The following is a 24,611-nucleotide window of genomic DNA, read 5'->3' on the forward strand; positions in this document are numbered from 1 at the left end:
AATAGGTTGGAAGTACAATATGATTATTTACGTTACTATTACTGCCTGCTATATTGGTCTAGAAAGCTATAAGGATTTATGAAACATGTAGATACCCACCGACGGGGAACATGTGGCAAAACCATTTGTTGCAGCACATAGCACAGGACTTGGTAAAACTAATTATAACAATTCTAATATGTTAAGATAATCACTGCTGGTACTAAGCAACATATATAATCACAGACAATATCTAGATGGAGAAGGGAGGTTTTAAGATACGACGCTGTGGACATTCTAATGCATTGCTTAAACATAGTAGGAGGTGATCAAATACCTAACTGTGGTATGTTGACCTTGTTTTAAAGGGGTAGGCTTGCAATCGTAACCAGACTCAATTACATATTATCTTTTGATTATGGATAACCTATGCTATATGGATCCATTATGATTTGAATACATGCCTAATTATTATTAAAATAAAGTATGACATACCAGCCTCAGATTATAAATATAAGAAATTCTGCAAACAAACTAGTGTGACCAACATTTAAAAGGCTACAAACAGTCAGCAAACTTGGGATGATAGTAGGTATAAGTAAGTGGATTTTATTCTGTCAGCAGTCAGCCACCAATTTCTTCACTCAGGGGCTGCTTGTGTATGAAGCTGCAAAGGGGAAACCTCCCCGGGTCCCATAGTGACCGCTGTAGATCAAGAAGGTAAGGGTAAAGTACCTCAGCCGGCAAAATGAGTCTTCGCGTTCCATAAAACAAAGTGTCTCTGGCTTGAGACAAAGTCCCAGATAGGAAAGTATTTAAATATGAAGTCAATTCCTTGCTCCTTTTCCACCGTAGGTTGTGCAGATCTAAGTTGAGGTTCTTGATGACATCGTTAGTCGCATAAAAATTTGCGATCACAAAATCACTAGTTTTCCCTAATCTATCTATAGCGCTATTGCAGGAGTCCCCATAGCCTCCTGTCTTGGGCAAGGACTGTGATGTAGAGAACACGGTAGGACGTTACTTATTGGTTTGGATGTTTGGGATCTACCCCATCTCCTATTGAGCAAATGATTTTACTGACAGTTTGAATGTTGAGCTTCTGCTGAATGTCAGGCAACAGCAGATTACCTGGGCAGTGTTGCACAGCTTCTATAAGGTGAGGAGGCTGCATTCCTTTGCCCAGTACATGTATAACACCCAAAAAACCATAACCCCATGATCACCGTTTCTCTTATCTAATTCTTATCTAAAATAAAAACACAGACACAGTAGTTATGGCGAAATGTGGAAAGGTCACGATTTTATTACTTAATTGAATTTTGCCACCTTTAACTATATCTTGCAAAATTCAGCCATAAATCAACTCAATAAAACACCAAATAATGCCCTTGCATTAAAACCAGAATTTTGGGAACCACGCCTAGGGGGGTGTAACAACTACCCCCCCCTGGCAGGGCAGCTTGGAGAAGGGAGAACCCACGGCACAGCCCTCCCCCTAGATAGACCACCGGATCACCCCACAGGGCTGGGTATGCCGCGGGATCCTCCCACCTCCCCTTCTGCCCCGCCCACGTGTCGTGCACAAACTTCACCGCTTGCTGCAATTGTATGCTCAATACTATGTCAAAAACAGCTGCCGTTTTCTATCCTCCAGTCAGCGTAGACCGCCAGGTCACCTGCTACCCTTCGGTTGCACTGTGTTCTTCCCCTTATTGAGGAGCACGGGCGGTCTTACTGCGACTCAGCCAATTAGTCAACGTCCTGCCCTTAGCCGTGCAAGTACTGCCTTCTCACGTGACCTCTCCGGTTATTGCATCGTGCTCTGCTGCGTCTAGGGTGGGAGGGTGGGAAACAAAGAAAAAAGGTTAGTGACTCCCTCCTGCACTCCCCTTCCTTATAACACCTTTACCTCCAGCTCCACCCCTGTCCCTGCTCCTGACCAATGTCTGCTCTCCTTATCTCATGCCTCTACCCCCCACCTGGCACACCTAGATCACCCTTTGTTCTCTCCCAGCAGCCCCTCCCTTATGACGTTCCCCTCACATACGCTCCATGCACTAGTTTAAGGTGAGGAGGCTGCATTCCTTTGCCCAGTACATGTATAACACCCAAAAACCATAACCCCATGATCACCGTTTCTCTTATCTAATTCTTATCTAAAATAAAAACACAGACACAGTAGTTATGGCGAAATGTGGAAAGGTCACGATTTTATTACTTAATTGAATTTTGCCACCTTTAACTATATCTTGAAAAATTCAGCCATAAATCAACTCAATAAAACACCAAATAATGCCCTTGCATTAAAACCAGAATTTTGGGAACCACGCCTAGGGGGGTGTAACAACTACCCCCCCCCCTGGCAGGGCAGCTTGGAGAAGGGAGAACCCACGGCACAGCCCTCCCCCTAGATAGACCACCGGATCACCCCACAGGGCTGGGTATGCCGCAGGATCCTCCCACCTCCCCTTCTGCCCCGCCCACGTGTCGTGCACAAACTTCACCGCCACCAAAAGAGCCCCTCTTTCGGCCCACCATTCTCCGCCATTCGTGACCTTTCCTTACCTCCACCAGCTCTTGGCACATCCCTCTGATGTCCGCCAGCATGTGGTCATTCCCCTCATCCATGAGGTGTACTCCATCCCGTCTGAGCAGCTCCTCCTTTTTGGCTGCTATCAATGGGTGCTCTACTACTCCGCCCCCTATCTCCTTCATTACCTTCGCTGCTACCTGATTCACCTTTCTCCTTGATCTATACTTACTCGTATACGAGTTCCTTCAGTACAAGCTTGACACTATGTTGGACCATATAACCAGCACTGATGGCCCTGCTACCTTTAACCATCTCATTCCTTCTGCCACTTTCTCTTCCGGCTCTCTGAGCGGGTATGCTCCTATATTGTTTTCCCCGAGGTGTATAATCAGTGCCTATCCATATCATGCTAGCTTCCTTATGCAAAAAACTTATGTGTACCCCTTGCCCTGACGCTGCTGCCCTAGCCTGCGCCCAATAAACGTAGGAATGCCCCACTATCCAGACTCTTAATATTTTGCCTGTAATAAAACAAATTTCACATGTTAGTAACTATTCATCTGTGCTTTTCCAAACCTCGCCGCACACCAAACCAACACAGCAATAATAATACCATCTTATCTATATCCCTCCTGCCTTACTTTCTCGCATCCTAATGTATGACTTATAGGCTGCCGATTTCCATCTCCCCAGTTTTTTATTTGTTCCTCTGAACCGCCTCTGCTCTCTGCAGCAGTTGCCGCACCTATTCTAAAGGAGTGTGGTGCAAAGTATGCACTCCCCCACCCTAGCTTCCTCACCACCCTCTGCAGTACGCTCTTGAATTGAAAGTTTGTTACCTCCGACCCATCCGCATGCCGCAGGAATGTTCGCCCTTTGCCCCTTTGAGTTGCTAGATAACTTTTCACACAGGCCACCGGGCACAGTGTCCCTCCTGTCCCTACCATATTCAACCATGCCCCTTTTCCTTCTGTATCTGTCTTGGATCGTCTTACAAATACCAGCACTGCTTCCTCCCCGCATCTCACGTCCCCTGTTTCTACTCCCCCTTTTCCTACCTTCCTGTTTTTTGGCAGCAGCTCCCCTATCCTCATTGCTCTGTGGAAAGCCACTATGAATGCTGTCCTGAAAATTATCACCTCATCTGTGCTTGCGCAAACCCCTGACAATACCCCTACCATTCTTTCCAATCTATCTTCTGTTACTGGTTCCCTCCTATCTGTTACCTTCTCCTCATCTCTCCCCCATGCCCCCACAATCTTTTTCACTATGAACTTCTTAGTCCAATCTATTCCACCATATAGCTGCGTGCAATATGCTATCCCCACTAGCACTGATCCTAACCGCTCTTTTTTAACCCCTTCTCTCCTTAGCTCCATCAACCTTTCTAGGAATCTTCCTTCCTCCCCTTCTCGTGTCCCCTTCCTATACTTGCACCATAGTTCCCCATATTTTCTGTAAACCGCCCATTTACTTGGTGCCAGGGCCTTCGACGAGTTCCTTATTTCGGTCTATCCGTTGCCAATCTGCCAAAGAAGTCCAGGGCAACATTCACCTTCTTGTCTGGCATTGGGGGCTAGACCCTAAACTTCTCCCATTTAAAACGGGATAGCGTGTCCGCCACTACATTTCTGAAACCCGGAATATGTTTGGCCCTGATACAGATGTTATGCTTTAAACATTTCAGACCCAAATACCTTAGGTACCTAATTACTGGTAGCGATGATGCAGATAGAAGGTTGATGACCTCTACCACTCCCCTGTTGTTCGACCAACAGATTAAATTTCTATTTGCCAACTCCTCGCCCCATAAGTCTATTGCTATCACTAAGGGGAATAGCTCCAGCAGTTCCAAGTTCTTAACCCAATCCATTTCCTTCCATCTTTCTGGTCACCCTCCTGCGCACCACTTTCCCCCTTTCCATAAAAAACTCAAGCTCCTCCGATAGAATTTCCTTCTCCCAAATCCTCACCCCATTAAACTGGATCAAGAATGAATCCCACACTTTGAGATCTTCCTTCAATTATTTGGTTATTCTGATTTTCTGTTCTGGCTTCTTTATTCCACAGGTACTCAACTCCAATCTTCTCTTAAATACTCTGCCCACTCGTAAAACCTTACACGCAAAGTTCAAAAATTCCTAGGACTTTCTCCATTTCCCTGAGCGATATTTTTCTACTCCCTACAATTTCCCTTATCAGATCCTTGGCTTTTTTTCCCTTCTCCTCTGGTAACTCGCATTGGCCCTTCACGGAATCTATGACTATACCTAGCAAGACTAGCTTGGTACAAGGCCCCTCTGTCTTCTCCATAGCTACCGGTACTCCCAAAATTTTCCAACATTTGCAAATAATTCACCTTTAACCTTTCGCAATCGTTAGCTCCCGCTAAGCCCATCCCCCCAAAAAAAATTCATCTAAATAGTGAACAACATCGCCCATACCAGACTTCTTAATGCTTAACCAATGCAAAAAAGAACTAAACGAAATTGAACACCCTATGGGTAAACTTTTATCAACATAATAGTTGCCATTAAAACTTGCAACCCCTTAATTTAAAACTCTCTGGGTTAAGGGGCAACAAACAAAATGCTGAATCTATGTCAATTTTTAATAACAAAGCTCCCTTACCCAAAGCCCGCACCATATGCACTGCCCTGTCAAAAGACTGGTATTCAACAAATGAATCCTTTTTAGCTATTGCATCATTTACTGACCCTCCCCTGGGGTAATATAAGTGTTGGATCATCCTGTACTTGCCCTACTAAATCCTCAATCGTTTTTTCTTTAAATGTGCCTGCCATCCTCCCTAATTTTACCTCCTTGTCCAATTTCTCTTGCAGCAAACTGGTACCACAAAACCCTCAGACAAACTATGCTCTAGAAATTTTCTATCCTCTATGTTCTCATATGCCAGTAGTTCCTGTAACAACCTATCTATCTTCAGTGGTGTTTTGGCCAAACCCCAATCCAACTCCACTACTGGTATTACCCTGCCCTTGAAAGGAATACCTGGGCCTATTCACGTTGCCCCTTTTACAATCCACACCAGAGTGACTTCCGTTACAATATCTACACACATGCCTATATTTACAGGAATTCCCTCTATCACACCTCTTATCGTAAAGACAAAATTATTTTTCTGCCATTGCATGGTGTTTATCAACTTATATCCCCTATGCAACCCCTCCTCCTAGGACATTACGCATATTAATTAATCAATCCAGGAGAAGCATGACCATCTGAAACTGTAAACCTGGCTTATCTAGCTTCTAAACAATGCTTAAAACAACAATCCACACCTTACTTCCCTTTGCTAACAAAGTAACCTCCTTAAGCTGTTCCCGTAGTATTCTGTCAGTACACTGTACTAAGGAATTTAAACTTTAGTTTTTCATTCCCTGCAATCCCATTAATTTATAACCTTCCCTTCTCCCGACTGATTTTCTTTAATTAATAATAATAAAGACCGACACAAAAGTTTGGCGTTCTCTCCCCTCCATTAGATATTTTGTTCATTAGAATATCTTGGAGGTGTATTCAATAAATATTAGTAAAATTTAGGGGTGTCCTCCTAATGAGATTATTTATGGATTATAAATATCAATAATTAATTACAATAATACATTTTTTGTCAGCAATACCTCCAATTCATATAGTAGAATCTTAGCAGTGCACCCCAGAAAATTGTTATATAATCTCAGTAGCGCACTCCAAAATAATACTATTGAGATATCTAGCAATTAATGACAATACGATTATTATCAAATATTAATATTTAAACCCAAATAAAATATTTCCTAATTTCTGAACAGGTTATTTTTTATTTTATAAACACGGTGATTATATTTATGCAGTAAATAGAATATTGATTATGACCAGATACATATTAATTGATTTTTACCATATTAAAATTATAATATAAAGCAAGGTATATAAATATTAATATTAATTAATATTCAATGAAATCGCCTGTATCCTGGATATGGTCACCATATTATTAGGAATTAAAGGGACACCGAACTAAAACCCCCTCCCCCGTGACTTAGACAGAGCATGCAACCCCAAGCAACCCCCTAATCTACTCCCCCCATTAAATGCTCACGCCCTCCTGCTATCCCTATCCAAAAAAGAAGGCATCTAAGCTTTTGTTTTATTTTTTTTTATTTATAATTCAGAACTTTGAACAGCACTTTTTATTGGTGGAAGAATTTATCACCAGTCAGCAAGGACAACCCAGGTTGTTCACCAACAATGGGCCGGCATCTAAACTTACATTCTTGCATTTCACATAAAGATACCAAGAGAACAAAGAAAATCCTACTATAGGAGCGAACCAGAGAAGCCGGCCAAAATCTCATGCCCCATCCGAATCACGAAAGAAAAAACCCGGGCCCAGCGTCCCCAGAACCATAATAAAACTAATAAACTATAAATATCACAAATTAATGCTACTAGATATAACAATTCTAATTAGCCAGTAACAATAACCAATTCGGCATATGGCTTATTTAACAACATTTAGCTAGCAAATGTCCAAACCGAATAGAATTCCTGGCGGTATAATATAGCTATCTAACCAAAATAGTCTTACATGACTTAAATAATCAATCAGAGCAATGTATACCTTACTAACATATAAATATATCAACCAATACAGCCTAATAAGTCAGATCAAGCCACAATACAATTTTAAAAAACATTACCAGTAACTAAAAATTAACTTATGGTATAAAATACAAAAAAAACTTTTTCCACAGTGATACATTCACAATGCTAGGATAATTATTATATAGGATACACTAATATATTAATATAAATTTATAGACATAACAATACACATTTAAATCACAGCTTCGGCTATGCTATTGCTATAAAGAAAGCTTAAGCAATAGTACAATTTTATACGTTACCAGCAGCAATTTAGCAATGATTGAGCTTTCAACATCCAAAGTTCTTTCCCAAACAAAGAAAAAAGGTTAGTGACTCCCTCCTGCACTCCCCTTCCTTATAACACCTTTACCTCCAGCTCCACCCCTGTCCCTGCTCCTGACCAATGTCTGCTCTCCTTATCTCATGCCTCTACCCCCCACCTGGCACACCTAGATCACCCTTTGTTCTCTCCCAGCAGCCCCTCCCTTATGACGTTCCCCTCACATACGCTCCATGCACTAGTTTTACTATACAGAGCTCCTTTTCCAGATCCGCAAAGTGAGTATCTAGTAGTTGCAAGGTTCCAGACTCCCACTTCATAAGAGACTCCATATTGCTATGTAAACGGTATAGTACCAGGTAGGACACCAGCGGGTCTTGACTCCAAATGTCAGATTGGTAGGCTAATTGGGGTTATAAAACGGCTTAGTTTGAACTGCTTTACTCAGTGAACCGGAGGGAGGGGGGTGAGAAGCCAGAGAAGTAGGCCGCCATCTTGACCTCCAACGGCCCAGTTTAGTGCTTCAGCTTGAGTGAAATTCACAAAGAAATGTATCCACCAAACTACCAACTGTTCTTGCTTATAAAATCAGTGCTTATTAGTAAGGATAGTTGAAATAATTATACATAACTGGGGGGTTATCTGTTTTGAGCATGGAGATTCTAATGTATGTGATTTCTCATGGCCGCCGTCCAGGCATGCCCCCCCCCCCCATGCATGGATATTTTAAAACAATTACATTATTAGAAGAGTAATAGTATTTCTTTTTTTTTTTTTATTAGTGTAGTGAATATATTGTTCTATGTTAAGAAGTAGAGAATATCTTCCTAAAAAACATAATTTATGTAAGAACTTACCTGATAAATTCATTTCTTTCATATTAGCAAGAGTCCATGAGCTAGTGACGTATGGGATATACATTCCTACCAGGAGGGGCAAAGTTTCCCAAACCTCAAAATGCCTATAAATACACCCCTCACCACACCCACAATTCAGTTTAATGAATAGTCAAGAAGTGGGGTGATAAAAAAGTGCGAAAGCATATAAAATAAGGAATTGGAATAATTGTGCTTTATACAAAAATCATAACCACCACAAAAAAAGGGCGGGCCTCATGGACTCTTGCTAATATGAAAGAAATGAATTTATCAGGTAAGTTCTTACATAAATTATGTTTTCTTTCATGTAATTAGCAAGAGTCCATGAGCTAGTGACGTATGGGATAATGATTACCCAAGATGTGGATCTTTCCACACAAGAGTCACTAGAGAGGGAGGGATAAAATAAAGACAGCCAATTCCTGCTGAAAATAATCCACACCCAAAATAAAGTTTAATGAAAAACATAAGCAGAAGATTCAGACTGAAACCGCTGCCTGAAGTACTTTTCTACCAAAAACTGCTTCAGAAGAAGAAAATACATCAAAATGGTAGAATTTAGTAAAAGTATGCAAAGAGGACCAAGTTGCTGCTTTGCAAATCTGATCAACCGAAGCTTCATTCCTAAACGCCCAGGAAGTAAAAACTGACCTGGTAGAATGAGCTGTAATCCTCTGAGGCGGAGTTTTACCCGACTCAACATAGGCAAGATGAATTAAAGATTTCAACCAAGATGCCAAAGAAATGGCAGAAGCTTTCTGGCCTTTTCTAGAACCGGAAAAGATAACAAATAGACTAGAAGTCTTTCGGAAAGATTTAGTAGCTTCAACATAATATTTCAAAGCTCTAACAACATCCAAAGAATGCAATGATTTCTCCTTAGAATTCTTAGGATTAGGACATAATGAAGGAACCACAATTTCTCTACTAATGTTGTTGGAATTCACAACTTTAGGTAAAAATTCAAAAGAAGTTCGCAACACCGCCTTATCCTGATGAAAAATCAGAAAAGGAGACTCGCAAGAAAGAGCAGATAATTCAGAAACTCTTCTGGCAGAAGAGATGGCCAAAAGGAACAAAACTTTCCAAGAAAGTAATTTAATGTCCAATGAATGCATAGGTTCAAAGGGAGGAGCTTGAAGAGCTCCCAGAACCAAATTCAAACTCCAAGGAGGAGAAATAGACTTAATGACAGGTTTTATACGAACCAAAGCTTGTATAAAACAATGAATATCAGGAAGAATAGCAATCTTTCTGTGGAAAAGAACAGAAAGAGCAGAGATTTGTCCTTTCAAGGAACTTGCAGACAAACCCTTATCTAAACCATCCTGAAGAAACTGTAAAATTCTCGGTATTCTAAAAGAATGCCAAGAAAAATGATGAGAAAGACACCAAGAAATATAAGTCTTCCAGACTCTATAATATATCTCTCTAGATACAGATTTACGAGCCTGTAACATAGTATTAATCACAGAGTCAGAGAAACCTCTTTGACCAAGAATCAAGCGTTCAATCTCCATACCTTTAAATTTAAGGATTTCAGATCCTGATGGAAAAAAGGACCTTGTGACAGAAGGTCTGGTCTTAACGGAAGAGTCCACGGTTGGCAAGAGGCCATCCGGACAAGATCCGCATACCAAAACCTGTGAGGCCATGCCGGAGCTACCAGCAGAACAAACGAGCATTCCTTCAGAATCTTGGAGATTACTCTTGGAAGAAGAACTAGAGGCGGAAAGATATAGGCAGGATGATACTTCCAAGGAAGTGATAATGCATCCACTGCCTCCGCCTGAGGATCCCGGGATCTGGACAGATATCTGGGAAGTTTCTTGTTTAGATGAGACGCCATCAGATCTATTTCTGGAAGTTCCCACCTTTGAACAATCTGAAGAAATACCTCTGGGTGAAGAGACCATTCGCCCGGATGCAACGTTTGGCGACTGAGATAATACGCTTCCCAATTGTCTACACCTGGGATATGAACCGCAGAGATTAGACAGGAGCTGGATTCCGCCCAAACCAAAATTCGAGATACTTCTTTCATAGCCAGAGGACTGTGAGTCCCTCCTTGATGATTGATGTATGCCACAGTTGTGACATTGTCTGTCTGAAAACAAATGAACGATTCTCTCTTCAGAAGAGGCCAAAACTGAAGAGCTCTGAAAATTGCACGGAGTTCCAAAATATTGATCGGTAATCTCACCTCCTGAGATTCCCAAACTCCTTGTGCCGTCAGAGATCCCCACACAGCTCCCCAACCTGTGAGACTTGCATCTGTTGAAATTACAGTCCAGGTCGGAAGCACAAAAGAAGCCCCCTGAATTAAACGATGGTGATCTGTCCACCACGTTAGAGAGTGTCGAACAATCGGTTTTAAAGATATTAATTGAGATATCTTTGTGTAATCCTTGCACCATTGATTCAGCATACAGAGCTGAAGAGGTCGCATGTGAAAACGAGCAAAGGGGATCGCGTCCGATGCAGCAGTCATAAGACCTAGAATTTCCATGCATAAGGCTACCGAAGGGAATGATTGTGACTGAAGGTTTCGACAAGCTGAAATCAATTTTAGACGTCTCTTGTCTGTTAAAGACAGAGTCATGGACACTGAATCTATCTGGAAACCCAGAAAGGTTACCCTTGTCTGAGGAATCAATGAACTTTTTGGTAAATTGATCCTCCAACCATGATCTTGAAGAAACAACACAAGTCGATTCGTATGAGATTCTGCTAAATGTAAAGACTGAGCAAGTACCAAGATATCGTCCAAATAAGGAAATACCACAATACCCTGTTCTCTGATTACAGACAAAAGGGCACCGAGAACCTTTGTAAAAATTCTTGGAGCTGTAGCTAGGCCAAACGGTAGAGCCACAAACTGGTAATGTTTGTCCAGAAAAGAGAATCTCAGGAACTGATAATGATCTGGATGAATCGGAATATGCAGATATGCATCCTGTAAATCTATTGTGGACATATAATTCCCTTGCTGAACAAAAGGCAAGATAGTCCTTATAGTTACCATCTTGAACGTTGGTATCCTTACATAACGATTCAATATTTTTAGATCCAGAACTGGTCTGAAGGAATTCTCCTTCTTTGGTACAATGAAGAGATTTGAATAAAACCCCATCCCCTGTTCGGGAACTGGAACTGGCATAATTACTCCAGCCAACTCTAGATCTGAAACACAATTCAGAAATGCTTGAGCTTTCACTGGATTTACTGGGACACGGGAAAGAAAAAATCTCTTTGCAGGAGGTCTCATCTTGAAACCAATTCTGTACCCTTCAGAAACAATGTTCTGAATCCAAAGATTGTGAACAGAATTGATCCAAATTACTTTGAAAAAACGTAACCTGCCCCCTACCAGCTGAGCTGGAATGAGGGCCGCACCTTCATGTGGACTTAGAAGCAGGCTTTGCCTTTCTAGCAGGCTTGGATTTATTCCAGACTGGAGATGGTTTCCAAACTGAAACTGCTCCTGAGGATGAAGGATCAGGCTTTTGTTCTTTGTTGAAACGAAAGGAACGAAAACGATTATTAGCCCTGTTTTTACCTTTAGATTTTTTATCCTGTGGTAAAAAAGTTCCTTTCCCACCAGTAACAGTTGAGATAATAGAATCCAACTGAGAACCAAATAATTTGTTACCCTGGAAAGAAATGGAAAGTAGAGTTGATTTAGAAGCCATATCAGCATTCCAAGTCTTAAGCCATAAAGCTCTTCTAGCTAAAATAGCTAGAGACATAAACCTGACATCAACTCTGATAATATAAAAAATGGCATCACAGATAAAATTATTAGCATGCTGAAGAAGAATAATAATATCATGAGAATCATGATTTGTTACTTGTTGCGCTAAAAGTTTCAACCAAAGTTGAAGCTGCAGCAACATCAGCCAATGATATAGCAGGTCTAAGAAGATTACCTGAACACAGATAAGCTTTTCTTAGAAAAGGATTCAATTTTCCTATCTAAAGGATCTTTAAACGAAGTACCATCTGACGTAGAATAGTAGTGCGTTTAGCAAGGGTAGAAATAGCCCCATCAACTTTAGGGATTTTGTCCAAAATTCTAACCTGTCAGACGGGTACAGGATATAATTGCTTAAAAACGTTTAGAAGGAGTAAATGAATTACCCAATTTATCCCATTCTTTGGAAATTACTGCAGAAATAGCATTAGGAACAGGAAAAGACTTCTGGAATAAGCCACAGGAGATTTAAATACCTTATCTAAACGTTTAGAATTAGTATCAAGAGACCAGAATCTCTAGTTCTAAAGGCAATTAGTACTTCTTTAAGTAAAGAACGAATAAATTCCATTTAAATAAATATGAAGATTTATCAGCATCAATCTCTGAAACAGAATCCTCTGAACCAGAAGAGTCATCAGAATCAGAATGATGATGTTTCATTTAAAAATTCATCTGTAGGGAGAGAAGTTTTAAAAGATTTTTTACGTTTACTAGAAGAAGAAATAACAGACATAGCCTTCTTGATGGATTCAGAAACAAATCTCTTATATTATCAGGAACATTCTGCACCTGTAGATGTTTGAAGGAACTGCAACAGACAATGGTACTTTACTAAAGGAAGATATTATCTGCATTAACAAGGTTTGTCATGACAATTAATACAAACAACAGCCGGAGAAATAGCTACCAAAAGTTTACAGCAGATACACTTAGCTTTGGTAGATCCGAGCACTAGACACAGCGATTTTTCCTGTAGTATCTTCTGACTCAGATGCAACGTGAGACATCTTGCAATATGTAAGAGAAAAAACAACATATAAAGCAAAATTGATCAAATTCCCTTAAATGACAGTATCAGGAATGGGAAAAAATGCCAAAGAACAAGCTTCTAGCAACCAGAAGCAATGAAAAATGAGACTTAAATAATGTGGAGACAAAAGCGACCGCCCATATTTTTAGCGCCAAATAAGAACGCCCACATTATTTGGCGCCTTAAATCTTTTGGCACCAAAATTGACGCCACTTCCGGAACGCCAACATTTTTGGCGCAAAATAACGTCACAAAATGACGCAACTTCCGGCGACACGTAGGACGCCGGAAACGGAAAAGAATTTTTTGCGCCAAAAAAGTCCGCGCCAAGAAGGACGCAATAAAATGACGCATTGTCAGCCCCCGCGAGCCTCACAGCCCCAGGGAAAAAAAGTCAAATTTTTGAAGGTAAGAAAAAATGATTAAATCAAATGCATTTATCCCAAATATGAAACTGACTGTCTGAAAAATAAGGAAAGTTGAACATTCTGAGTCAAGGCAAATAAATGTTTGAATACATATATTAGAACTTTTATAAACAAAAGTGCCCAACCATAGCTTAGAGTGTCACAGAAAATAAGATTTACTTACCCCAGTGACACTCTTCTACATGTTTGTAGAAAGCCAAACCAGTACTGAAACGAGAATCAGCAGAGGTAATGGTATATATAAGAGTATATCGTCGATCTGAAAAGGGAGGTAAGAGATGAATCTCTACGACCGATAACAGAGAACCTATGAAATAGACCCCGTAGAAGGAGATCACTGCATTCAAATAGGCAATACTCTCCTCAACATCCCTCTGACATCACTGCACGCTGAGAGGAAAAACCGGGCTCCAACTTGCTGCGGAGCACATATCAACATAGAATCTAGCACAAAACTTACTTCACCACCTCCATCGGAGGCAATGTTTGTAAAAACTGAATTGTGGGTGTGGTGAGGGGTGTATTTATAGGCATTTTGAGGTTTGGGAAAACTTTGCCCCTCCTGGTAGGAATGTATATCCCATACGTCACTAGCTCATGGACTCTTGCTAATTACATGAAAGAAATTTAGGTTATTTGGTCCAGTAATGCAGAATGATCCCTGCATTTTATTTTTAAAAGCCAACACCATTTCTCCCTAGGTTTTTCTAAGTGGCCTACAAATGGAGTTTCTACATCACTTAAAAAGACCATGGTTAATTAAGACCTCCAGATTAAAAACCAAACAATGAAAACCCTTTCATACCTTTTTAGAATTGCTGGATAATTTAAATTACATGAGACTATCTTAGCTCACCCTATATAATTACTCACAAGAGAAAAACTTACATCTTTAGGGGGGGAAGGACACATTTTACTACTCCCCTTTTGCCACTTTAACCCCTTAATGACCGCAGCACTTTTTCCATTTTTCTGTCCGTTTGGGACCAAGGCTATTTTTACATTTTTGCGGTGTTTGTGTTTAGCTGTAATTTTCGTCTTACTCATTTACTGTACCCACACATATTATATACCGTTTTTCTCGCCATTAAATGGACTTTCAAAAGATACCATTATTTTCATAATATCTTATAATTTACTATAAAAAACATTATAAAATATGAGGATAAAATGAAAAAAAAACACACTTTTTCTAACTTTGACCCCCAAAATCTGTTACACATCTACAACCACCAAAAAAACACCCATGCTAAATAGTTTCTAAATTTTGTCCCTGAGTTTAGAAATACCCAATGTTTACATGTTCTTTGCTTTTTTTTGCAAGTTATAGGGCCATAAAATACAAGTAGCACTTTGCTATTTCCAAACCACTTTTTTTTTCAAAAATTAGCGCTAGTTACATTGGGACACTAATATCTTTCAGGAATCCCTGAATATCCATTGACATGTATATATTTTTTTTTTCGAAGACATCCCAAAGTATTGATCTAGGCCCATTTTGGTATATTTCATGCCACTATTTCACCGCCAAAATGCGATCAAATAAAAAAAATTGTTCACTTTTTCACAAATATTTTCACAAAGTTTAGGTTTCTCACTGAAATTATTTACAAACAACTTATGCAATTATAGCATAAATTATTGTAAATGCTTCTCTGGGATCCCCTTTGTCAGAAATAGCAGACATATATGGCTTTGGCGTTGCTTTATTGGTAATTAGAAGGCTGCTAAATGCCACTGCGCACAATACGTGTATTATGCTCAGCAGTGAAGGGGTTAATTAGGGAGCATGTAGGGAGCTCTAGGGTTAATTTTAGCTTTAGTGTAGTGTAGTAGACAACCCCAAGTATTGATCTAGGCCTATCTTGGTATATTCCATGCCACCATTTCACCGCCAAATGCGATCAAATAAAAAAAAAGGTTAATTTTTTTCACAATTTTAGGTTTCTCACTGAAATTATTTACAAACAGCTTGTGCAATTATGGCACAAATGGTTGTAAATGCTTTCTCTGGGATGCCCTTTGTTCAGAATAGCAGACATATATGACTTTGGCGTTGCTTTTTGCTAATTAGAAAGTCGCTAAATGCTGCTGCGCATCACACGTGTATTATGGCTAGCATGAAGGGGTTAATTAGGGAGCTTGTAGGGAGCTTGCAGGGTTAATTTAGCTTTAGTGTAGAGATCAGCCTCCCACCTGACACATCCCACCCCCTGATCCCTCCCAAACAGCTCCCTTCCCTCCCCCACCCCACAATTGTCCCCGCCATCTTAAGTACTGGCAGAAAGTCTGCCAGTACTAAAATAAAAGTTTTTGGGTTTTTTTTTAAAAGAAAAAAAAAAAGCATATTTACATATGCTGTGTTTAGGATCCCCCTTAACCCCCCAACCTCCCTGATCCCCCCCAAAACAGCTCTCTAAGCCTCCCCCTCAGCCTTATTGGGGGCCATCTTGGGTACTGGCAGCTGTTCTGCCAGTACCCAGTTTGAACAATCAAATGTTTATTTTTTTATTTTTTTTATTTTTTCTGTAGTGTAGCTCCCCCCACCCACGCACCAACCCCCACCACCTAAATTACACCTAATGGTTTTTTTTTTACATTAAATGTCCCACTTTTATTTAGCTTTGGGACACATTTTTTCTGTAGTGTAGCGGCTCCCACCCGCTCCCTCCCCGTGCACGCGCCCGCCCCCTCGTGCACGTGCGCGCGCCTGCCTGCTCCCCCGGTCTTCCCCGCCCACGATCCCGCCCCCCTCCACATGACCAGGGCCATCGATGGCCGCCACCCACCTCCCCATACCGGCTCCCACCCACCAACGATACCGGCCATCGATGTCCGGTGCAGAGAGGGCCACAGAGTGGCTCTCTCTGCATCGGATGGCCGTAAAAGGTTATTGCAGGATGCCTCCATATCGAGGCATCACTGCAATAACCGGAAAGCAGCTGGAAGCGAGCAGGATCGCTTCCAGCTGCTTTCCACACCGAGGACGTGCAGGGTACGTTCTCAGGCGTTAACTGCCTTTTTTCTGAGGACGGACCCTGCACTTCCTCGGTCATTAAGGGGTTAAAGTTAGCTTCCCTTAATGAGTGCTTCTATACTTAGTTCTGTTTATCCCAGAATGGTCAGGGCTTAGTTTCTTCTGCATCATTGGTTTTATGTGTAGAGGATGTGTATTCTGGGTCTCCTCATGAGTTTGGAGGGTCTAGTGGTTGATGCCATCTTCTGAGGTTATAATATGTGTGCACACATGATAAGGTCACTCAGGTCACATGCGGTATATGTTTCAAAAAAATAAAGCTGACCGTGGGATTGCTGCAATTCCCCTTTATTTCCACTAGACACCATTTAGGGCATTATTTTGTATATTACACCAAGTTGGTATCAGCCCTCTTTGCACCACAAGTCCTGTTGTTGCCCAGTGCCTCTCTACTCCATAAATACAGCACAACAGATATTTTCATCCCTAGATAGATTAGGCATTCTTCAAAGACAGACAGGTAAGGGAATTATTTATATTGCTCATTGAGCAGAAGCTTGTATTAGTGTATTTGTTTATTTTTATTCTAGTCTATTTTTGTAGTTCTGAGCCTAGAAGAGCAACTGAGGCCTCAGAACTCCTCTCTGAACAGGTTTACTGGGGACATTTTGCACAAACGTCTCAAAATATTGCTGCAGTCTTTTTATTGTTTTGTTTTAATCGTCTGCTATTCTGCTGATAGTTCACATGCTGAGCATAATTCATTAAGTTGCCAGTTTGTTTTCCTTCTGTTTAGCATTTATTTTGCCCTGTACTAAGAAATCTATGAGGATATTTTTATTCCACTATCAGGACATTTTACTTGTGACCAGTTAAGAGACAGAAAATATGTAGATGGAAAAAAGTCTGTTTCTTTATCTGTGTGGTTGAATAATGAACCTAGAAAATAGACCACTTAGGAGAAAGTAAGTAAGTGACAGAAAAAAACTGGTATTAACAATTCACATGATCAAGTAGGCAAGATGGGAGTATTTTTTTTTAAGGAAATAGCCAGAGACAATACGTACAGGCAGGATGAATCCTGTAGCAATTTATTTCATCATCAAAAAATCTCTGAAGTAGGATCAATAGCTAGCATTGCAACATTTTTAGGGCAGAAGAGTAGCACAATCCTTAAACAGGAGTCCATTGTTCATTTGGGCTCAAAAATATGTGGGACATTTATAAATTTCCTAGTGAGTTTTATCTAGGGCGAGTCAAGATAACAAGAAATGAAATGCAAAATACAGGAATTTTTAAATATTGGCTAATAATCCTAGAGAATATCAGGGTGTATTATCTTGTTATACTTTTTGCTCTGAACATGTACTAAAAATGGAAGAGATCAGTTGAGGGAGTCATCAATAAAGTGGTAAATGGCGATCTTTTGGTGTCAATATTGTAAATGTACATACAGTTGTGCTGATAAGTTTACATATCCTGGCAGAATTTGATTTCTTGGCCATTTTTCGGAGAATATTAATGATAACACAAAAACTTTTCTTTCACTCATGGTTAGTGTTTGGCTGAAGCCATTTATTATCAATCAACTGTGGTTACTCTTTTTAAATCATAATGACAACAGAAACTACCCAAATGACCCTCATCAAAAGTTTACATACTCCAGTTCTTAATACCTTGTATTGCCCCCTTTAACATCAATGACAGCTTGAAGTCTTTTGTGGTATTTGTGGATGAGGCTTTTATCTTCTCAGATGGTAAAGCTGCCCATTCTTCCTGGCAAAAAGCCTCTAGTTCCTGTCAATTCTTGAGCTGTCTTGCATGAAATACACGTTTGAGATCTCCCCAGAGTGGCTCAATGATATTGAGGTCAGGAGACTGAGATGGCCACTCCAGAACCTTCACTTTATTCTGCTGTAGCCAATGACAGGTCGACTTGACTCATGTTGGAATGTCCAAGTACGTCCCATGTGCAGTTTCCGGGCTGCTGAATGCAAATTTTCCTCCAGTATTTTTTGATAACATACTGCATTCATCTTGCCATCAATTCTGACCAAATTTCCTGTGCCTTTGTAGCTCACACATCTCCAAAACATCAGCGATCCACCTCCGTGTTTCACAGTAGGAATGGTGTACCTTTCATCATAGGCCTTTTTGCTCCCCTCCAAATGTAGCATTTATGGTTGTGGCCAAAAAGCTCAATTTTGGTCTCATTACTCCAAATGACTTTGTGCCAGTAGGTTTGAGACTTGTCTATGTGCTGTTTAGCGTATTGTAAGCGGGATACTTTGTGGCATTTGTGTAGTAATGGCTTTCTTCTGGCGACTGGACCATGCAGCTCATCTTTCTTCAAGTGTCTCCTTATTGTGCATCTTGAAACAGCCACACCACATGTTTTCAGAGAGTCCTGTATTTCACCTGAAGTTATTTGTGGGATTTTCTTTGCATCCCGAACAATTTTCCTGGCAGCTGTGACTGAAATATTAGTTGGTCTACCTGATCGTGGTTTGGTTTCAACAGAACCCCTTATTTTCCACTTCTTGATTAGAGTTTGAACACTGCTGATTGGCATTCTCAATTCCTTGGATATCTTTTTATATCCCTTTCCTGTTTTATACAGTTCAACTACCTTTTCCTGCAGATCCTTTGACAACTCTTTTGCTTTCCTCATGACTCAGAATCCAGAAACGTCAGTGCAGCACTGGATGAAAGATGCAAGGGTCTGTCAGGAGTCCAGAAACTCATTGACCTTTTATACACACACACACTAATTACAAGCAAACAGATCACAGGTGAGGATGGTTACCTTTAATAGCCATTCAAACCCCTTTGTGTCAACTTGTGTGCATCAGGCCAAAATCACCAGGGTATGTAAACTTTTGATCAGGGTCATTTGGGTAGTTTCTGTTGTCATTATGATTTAAAAAGACTAAACACAGTTGATTGATAATAAATGGCTTCAGCCAAACACTAACCATGAGTGAAAGAAAAGTTTTTGTGTTATCATTCATATTCTCTGAAAAATGGCCAAGAAATCATAAATTCTGCCAGGGTATGTAAACTTATGAGCACAACTGTAGTGACAGTAATATAATGACTGCATGTCTTTTAGGAGCTAAGTACAAATATTTATCAGAAATGTAGGCCGGATCAAAAAATGTAAACTTTATATGTTTATTGTAACTAGCAGAGTTAGCCACACTATTTTGGCCTGTTTGTTTAGAAATTGAAGATTCCTTTAGGCATTATACTAGTAATAATTATTATGGGTATTCTAATTCTATGTTGCTTTTTCAAAGTTCTAATTAATTCCATGTGTTGCATTTATTACCATAAAAGTTTCTTTGCCAAAAATAATAGGAAAGCCTATAGAAGTTTGAAATTTCCATATTTCTAAAGTATGAATCAATGTTTGGTTTCGGAAAGGTGCATACAAAGAACATTACATTTTTGGAAAGCAGAAATGAAGAAGGAAGTGCTATTTCTTCCAATAAAGTGAATCACTTTGTTGCAAACTTAAACCTTATGGCTCCAATTTTTTTCTTTATATCCCAGTAGGTCTTAACAGTGTGATTGCTGGATTTGCAACGTATAGCATGTCCGTTTTGGTCTTGATATAAATATATTTAAAAGTAACATACATATGCTTTAATAGTTGTATAATAAACTTATTAATATAACTATTCTGGTTATAGTGAATATATTTGTTATATAAACAATGATAGCCCAGATGTAACTCTCCCTCCCCTTCCCTGCGTGAGTAAGTATGGTTTCTACCTGTTAGAAAGTAGATTGAGAAAGTGCATGAGATCCTTTTATCTCAAAGGGGGTAACAGATTCTATATAGTAAACACCCTCCCCCTCCATAGAGCATCTCAATATTGACTAGTGAGGGAGGTGATTAACCTCCATCCTAGACGGACAAGTGACACCACACTTGAAAGATGGGCTTGTTCACTTGTTCCTTTAGGTCAAATGGTTGGGAGACATCTTCTCCATTAAATCCTCCTGCCACTAAGCCAAGCCAACAGTTTAACTGCTGCTGCAGGGGGGATCACCTTCATCTTAGTGGGACTCAAGAACCCTCAGTTGGAAGAGCATGTTTCAGGTAAATGGTGCAGGGTCTGAGATATGGCTATATAAGAGTCTTACAATGCCATTAAAATGATGTGCACATGGTGCCTTAATGCACTGCACAGTGAGATTACACATTTCATCATTTACAGTTAGCAAGGGCCCTGATAATGGTAGAGATCATGATTGGCTGCTGTGAAACGGGGTTCCTAGGCTTGGCCCCCTAGGAGGACAACACATCATCTGCATTTTTCTATCCAGACAAGAATATGTTTTTTTAATAGGATACAAGTAGTAGTGATTCAACTGGAGTGCAAAAGAAACAATCATTTTTGGTTGTTTTCATTTAGCTAAGGGAAAGGGTGAGAATAATTTCTCATGCTTCTTTCCCTTCCTGCCCAGCCATGACTCTAAAATGACCAGTAGCACCCTCAAACCCATGGGTGACATGCCTAGCTTTTCCCACTGAACTCTTATGACTTTGCCCACAAGACACGGTTGGGTTAGCTTTAGTCTCCCTGACTCAGTCCTCATGCTTGTGTTGTGCTCTGCAGGGTAAATATTTGCCCCCCTCAACCCAAAGTTTTATTTCTAGAGCTGATGGGATGAAGGGTGCAACTAATAAAATGCTTTTAATTGATTTATGTGCAGCACACAATATAGCTTATTGATGGCTAAAGGAAATTTACATTGTGTAATCATTTTCATTACTGATAATTTGACAGGTTATTTTTACCAAACCTTGATGGAATGACTCTGGCTTAGTCGGTGATAAAAGCTGTTTATATCCATGATGAAACTAAAAGAAATACGTTTGAGTAGAACTGATCCCTAGAGCCAGATTATCACCAACTGATAAGAACAACTTCCACAGTACAGTTTTGTACAAGCCTCTGTCAATTTAAAAGCTTAATTTTGCTTTTTTGGAAATAGACATATTGGTTAAAAAAAATAATGCTAAAATTAAATATTTGAACTTGAATGTGCCTCTAACTTTTTCATGCTAGACACAAATTAAGCTGTGCTATCTCCTAATGTGAGCCACATAAAGAGGTAGATTAAAACTGGTCAACTACTGTTATTCCAATATCATATTTGTATAGAGAATAGTGTTAATTCCATATGGCAGGAGCTCTGATGATTCATATGTTGTTGCTGGAGATGCATGCCCCTTTATTTTTTATGTATGTTCCCTTATTGCCCTCTGTCTTGCAAAATATCTTACCAGATGCTCTTGTGTACCTAATGTTCCAAGATATCAGAATTATTGTAATTCAGCACTTGCATACATTTTAGCATTGTGCTGCCTGTCTGATCTGGCTATGCATCAGAAATATCTTTATAGAATAGACTTGAATTAGCTGTGCTAGATAAGAATAACTACCAAAACGGATGTAAATACAGATAACCATAGTAGTATTTTAGAATCCATCTCAATGTTATGCATGTCTGGGATAGTTTTAGATCAATACAATAGTCAGTTTAATAGGTTAGGTTAATTCGGTATTGTAACTGCCACCTACATGTGCATTCACTAAAAATATATCATTTAAGTAGTATGCCGGGGCTATACAGCCCTAGATAAACTTTTCACTCCAGAATGATTGGTAAGTATGCCTCATGGACTATGCCTAATTATTAACTAGTTCATGTGCACAGCATGCATTTGACTTGTGGCTTAAAACATTGCTTTGACACTATTTTAACGTTTTGTATTTCTGGAATTTCCTGTACGAAAAAAAAGTTCATACATAACTCTGGACCAATATCCGCTATTTTTGTAAAAATATTAAAATGGATTGCATAAATGTGTCTTTAAATAAAATCATATTTGATTTTTGTTTCCAGGATGTTAGTATTAGCATGCAATTTTACTACTTAACAGTCATATTTTGTAACATGAAAGTATTGTGTATATTTTGTAATTTATTGGTTTCAGAGAGCTTGTAAGATTGTTTTAACTGTAATTGCGTCAGATTTTATTTCTGCTTACTCCAACGGGTATCAATATGTAACACATTCTATTTGTTTTCCAGGTAAAGACAGGGTTTTCAACACACCCTTGTGTGAACAGGGAATTGTTGGATTTGGCATTGGAGTTGCAGTTGCTGGCGCTACCTCCATTGCAGAAATTCAGTTTGCAGACTACATATTTCCAGCATTTGATCAGGTTTGTACAACATGTTTATGTAGTTTAATGGATTTTTTGTTATTACATATTTACAGGTTTTATAAGTAGGTATCTGGACTTTTATAAGTTTTTTATTAAGTTTACATATCTTTATTTTAGATGTAATATTAATAGGTTCTTTATATGCATTTTTCAAATATTTATGCAGTATTCGGTTTTTGGTTAACTTATTTTAGGTCTATTGGGGTTTTATATGTACTACCCTTTTATTTGATTATAGAAAAAAGCTATGAATCTAACTCCTGGATTCAGTGTTTTAACCCATGTAAAGTTCCACCCTCTGTGAAAATGATGCACGTATTTGGAGGAAAGGAAGATAGAGGGAGAGAGAGTGAGCTTGTTGCAAAGAAGGATGTAGTTGGACCTTAGTCCAACAAGTCTGCCCCTTATTTCTTTCATGTAATTAGCAAGAGTCCCATGAGCTAGTGACGTATGGGATATACATTCCTACCAGGAGGGGCAAAGTTCCCAAACCTTAAAATGCCTATAAATACACCCCTCACCACACCCACAATTCAGTTTTACAAACTTTGCCTCCCATGGAGGTGGTGAAGTAAGTTTGTGCTAGATTCTTCGTTGATATGCGCTCCGCAGCAGGCTGGAGCCCGGGTTTTCCTCTCAGAGTGCAGTGAATGTCAGAGAGATGTGAAGAGATTATTGCCTATTTGAATTCAATGGTCTCCCTTCTACGGGATCTATTTCATAGGTTCTCTGTTATCGGTCGTAGAGATTCATCTCTTACCTCCCTTTTCATATCGACGATATACTCTTTATATACCATTACCTCTACTGATTCTCGTTTCAGTACTGGTTTGGCTGTCTACTATATGTAGATGAGTGTCTTAGGGTAAGTAAGTCTTATTTTATTATGACACTCTAAGCTATGGTTGGGCACTTTCTATGTAAAGTTCTAAATATATGTCTTTAAACTTCTATTTGCCATGATTCAGGATAATCAGTATTCCTTTAAAATCCAAGACTGTCAGTTTCATTATTTGGGATAATACATTTTAATTCAATTTATCTTTCTTTACCTTGAAAATTTTCAATTGATCATTTTTTCCCTGTGTGCTGTTAGGCTCGCTGGGGGCAGAAAATGTTTCTTTTTATTGCGTCAATTCTTGACGCAGACTTTTTTGGCGCAAAAAATTTCGTCATTTCCGGCGCCGTAGTTGACGCCGGAAGTTGTATTCTGTTAAAACATCAATTTTTGACCGCTTGTGTATTCTGACATTTTTTTGCGCCAAAAAATGTGGGCGTCGGTTTCTGGCGTCAGAGGATGTGGCGTCATACTTGGCGCCAAATATATGGGCGTTGTATTTAGCGCCAATAATGTGGGCGTCATATTTGGCGCCAAAAAATGTGGGTGTATTTTTTTTTCCACTTTTTTTTCTCACATTATTTTAAACCTCACTTTTTTTATTGCTTCTGGTTTCTAGAAGCTTATTATTTTGCATTCTTTTCCCATTCCTGAAACTGTCATTTAAGGAATTTGATAATTTTGCTTTAAATATAGTTTTTTTCTATTACAATTGCAAGATTTCACTGTTCCTGTTTCAAAACAATCTAAGGGATTCCTGTTGACTGAGTTCAGTCCTACCAAAGCTAAGTTCATTTTTTTTTTAAATGTTATGAATGTTTATCTTTAGCTATGGTTTGTAATAGTTATCATGATAAACTTTTACATGCAGAATCCATTAGTATTTATGCTTTATATATTGCTTTTCTTTTTACATCTTATGTACAAGAAATATTTAGAAGATTTATAAGAATATTTTTCTGATTCTATTTTAAAGGCTTTGTCTGACATCGTGCCTTCTAATAAACA

At 39.4% G+C, this 24,611-nt stretch overlaps 1 protein-coding gene across 1 annotated transcript in view; it reads left to right on the forward strand.

The window, feature by feature from the left end:
- BCKDHB (branched chain keto acid dehydrogenase E1 subunit beta) overlaps positions 1-24,611 on the forward strand; it is a 637,435-nt gene that overhangs the window by 106,098 nt on the left and 506,726 nt on the right. Inside the window, exon 4 of the mRNA XM_053710474.1 lies at positions 22,629-22,762. Coding sequence (XP_053566449.1) covers positions 22,629-22,762 — 134 coding nt within the window. The remainder of the gene's footprint in view (positions 1-22,628; positions 22,763-24,611) is intronic.

This window comes from Bombina bombina, chromosome 4 (genome assembly GCF_027579735.1).
Source record: "Bombina bombina isolate aBomBom1 chromosome 4, aBomBom1.pri, whole genome shotgun sequence".
NCBI lineage: Eukaryota > Metazoa > Chordata > Amphibia > Anura > Bombinatoridae > Bombina > Bombina bombina.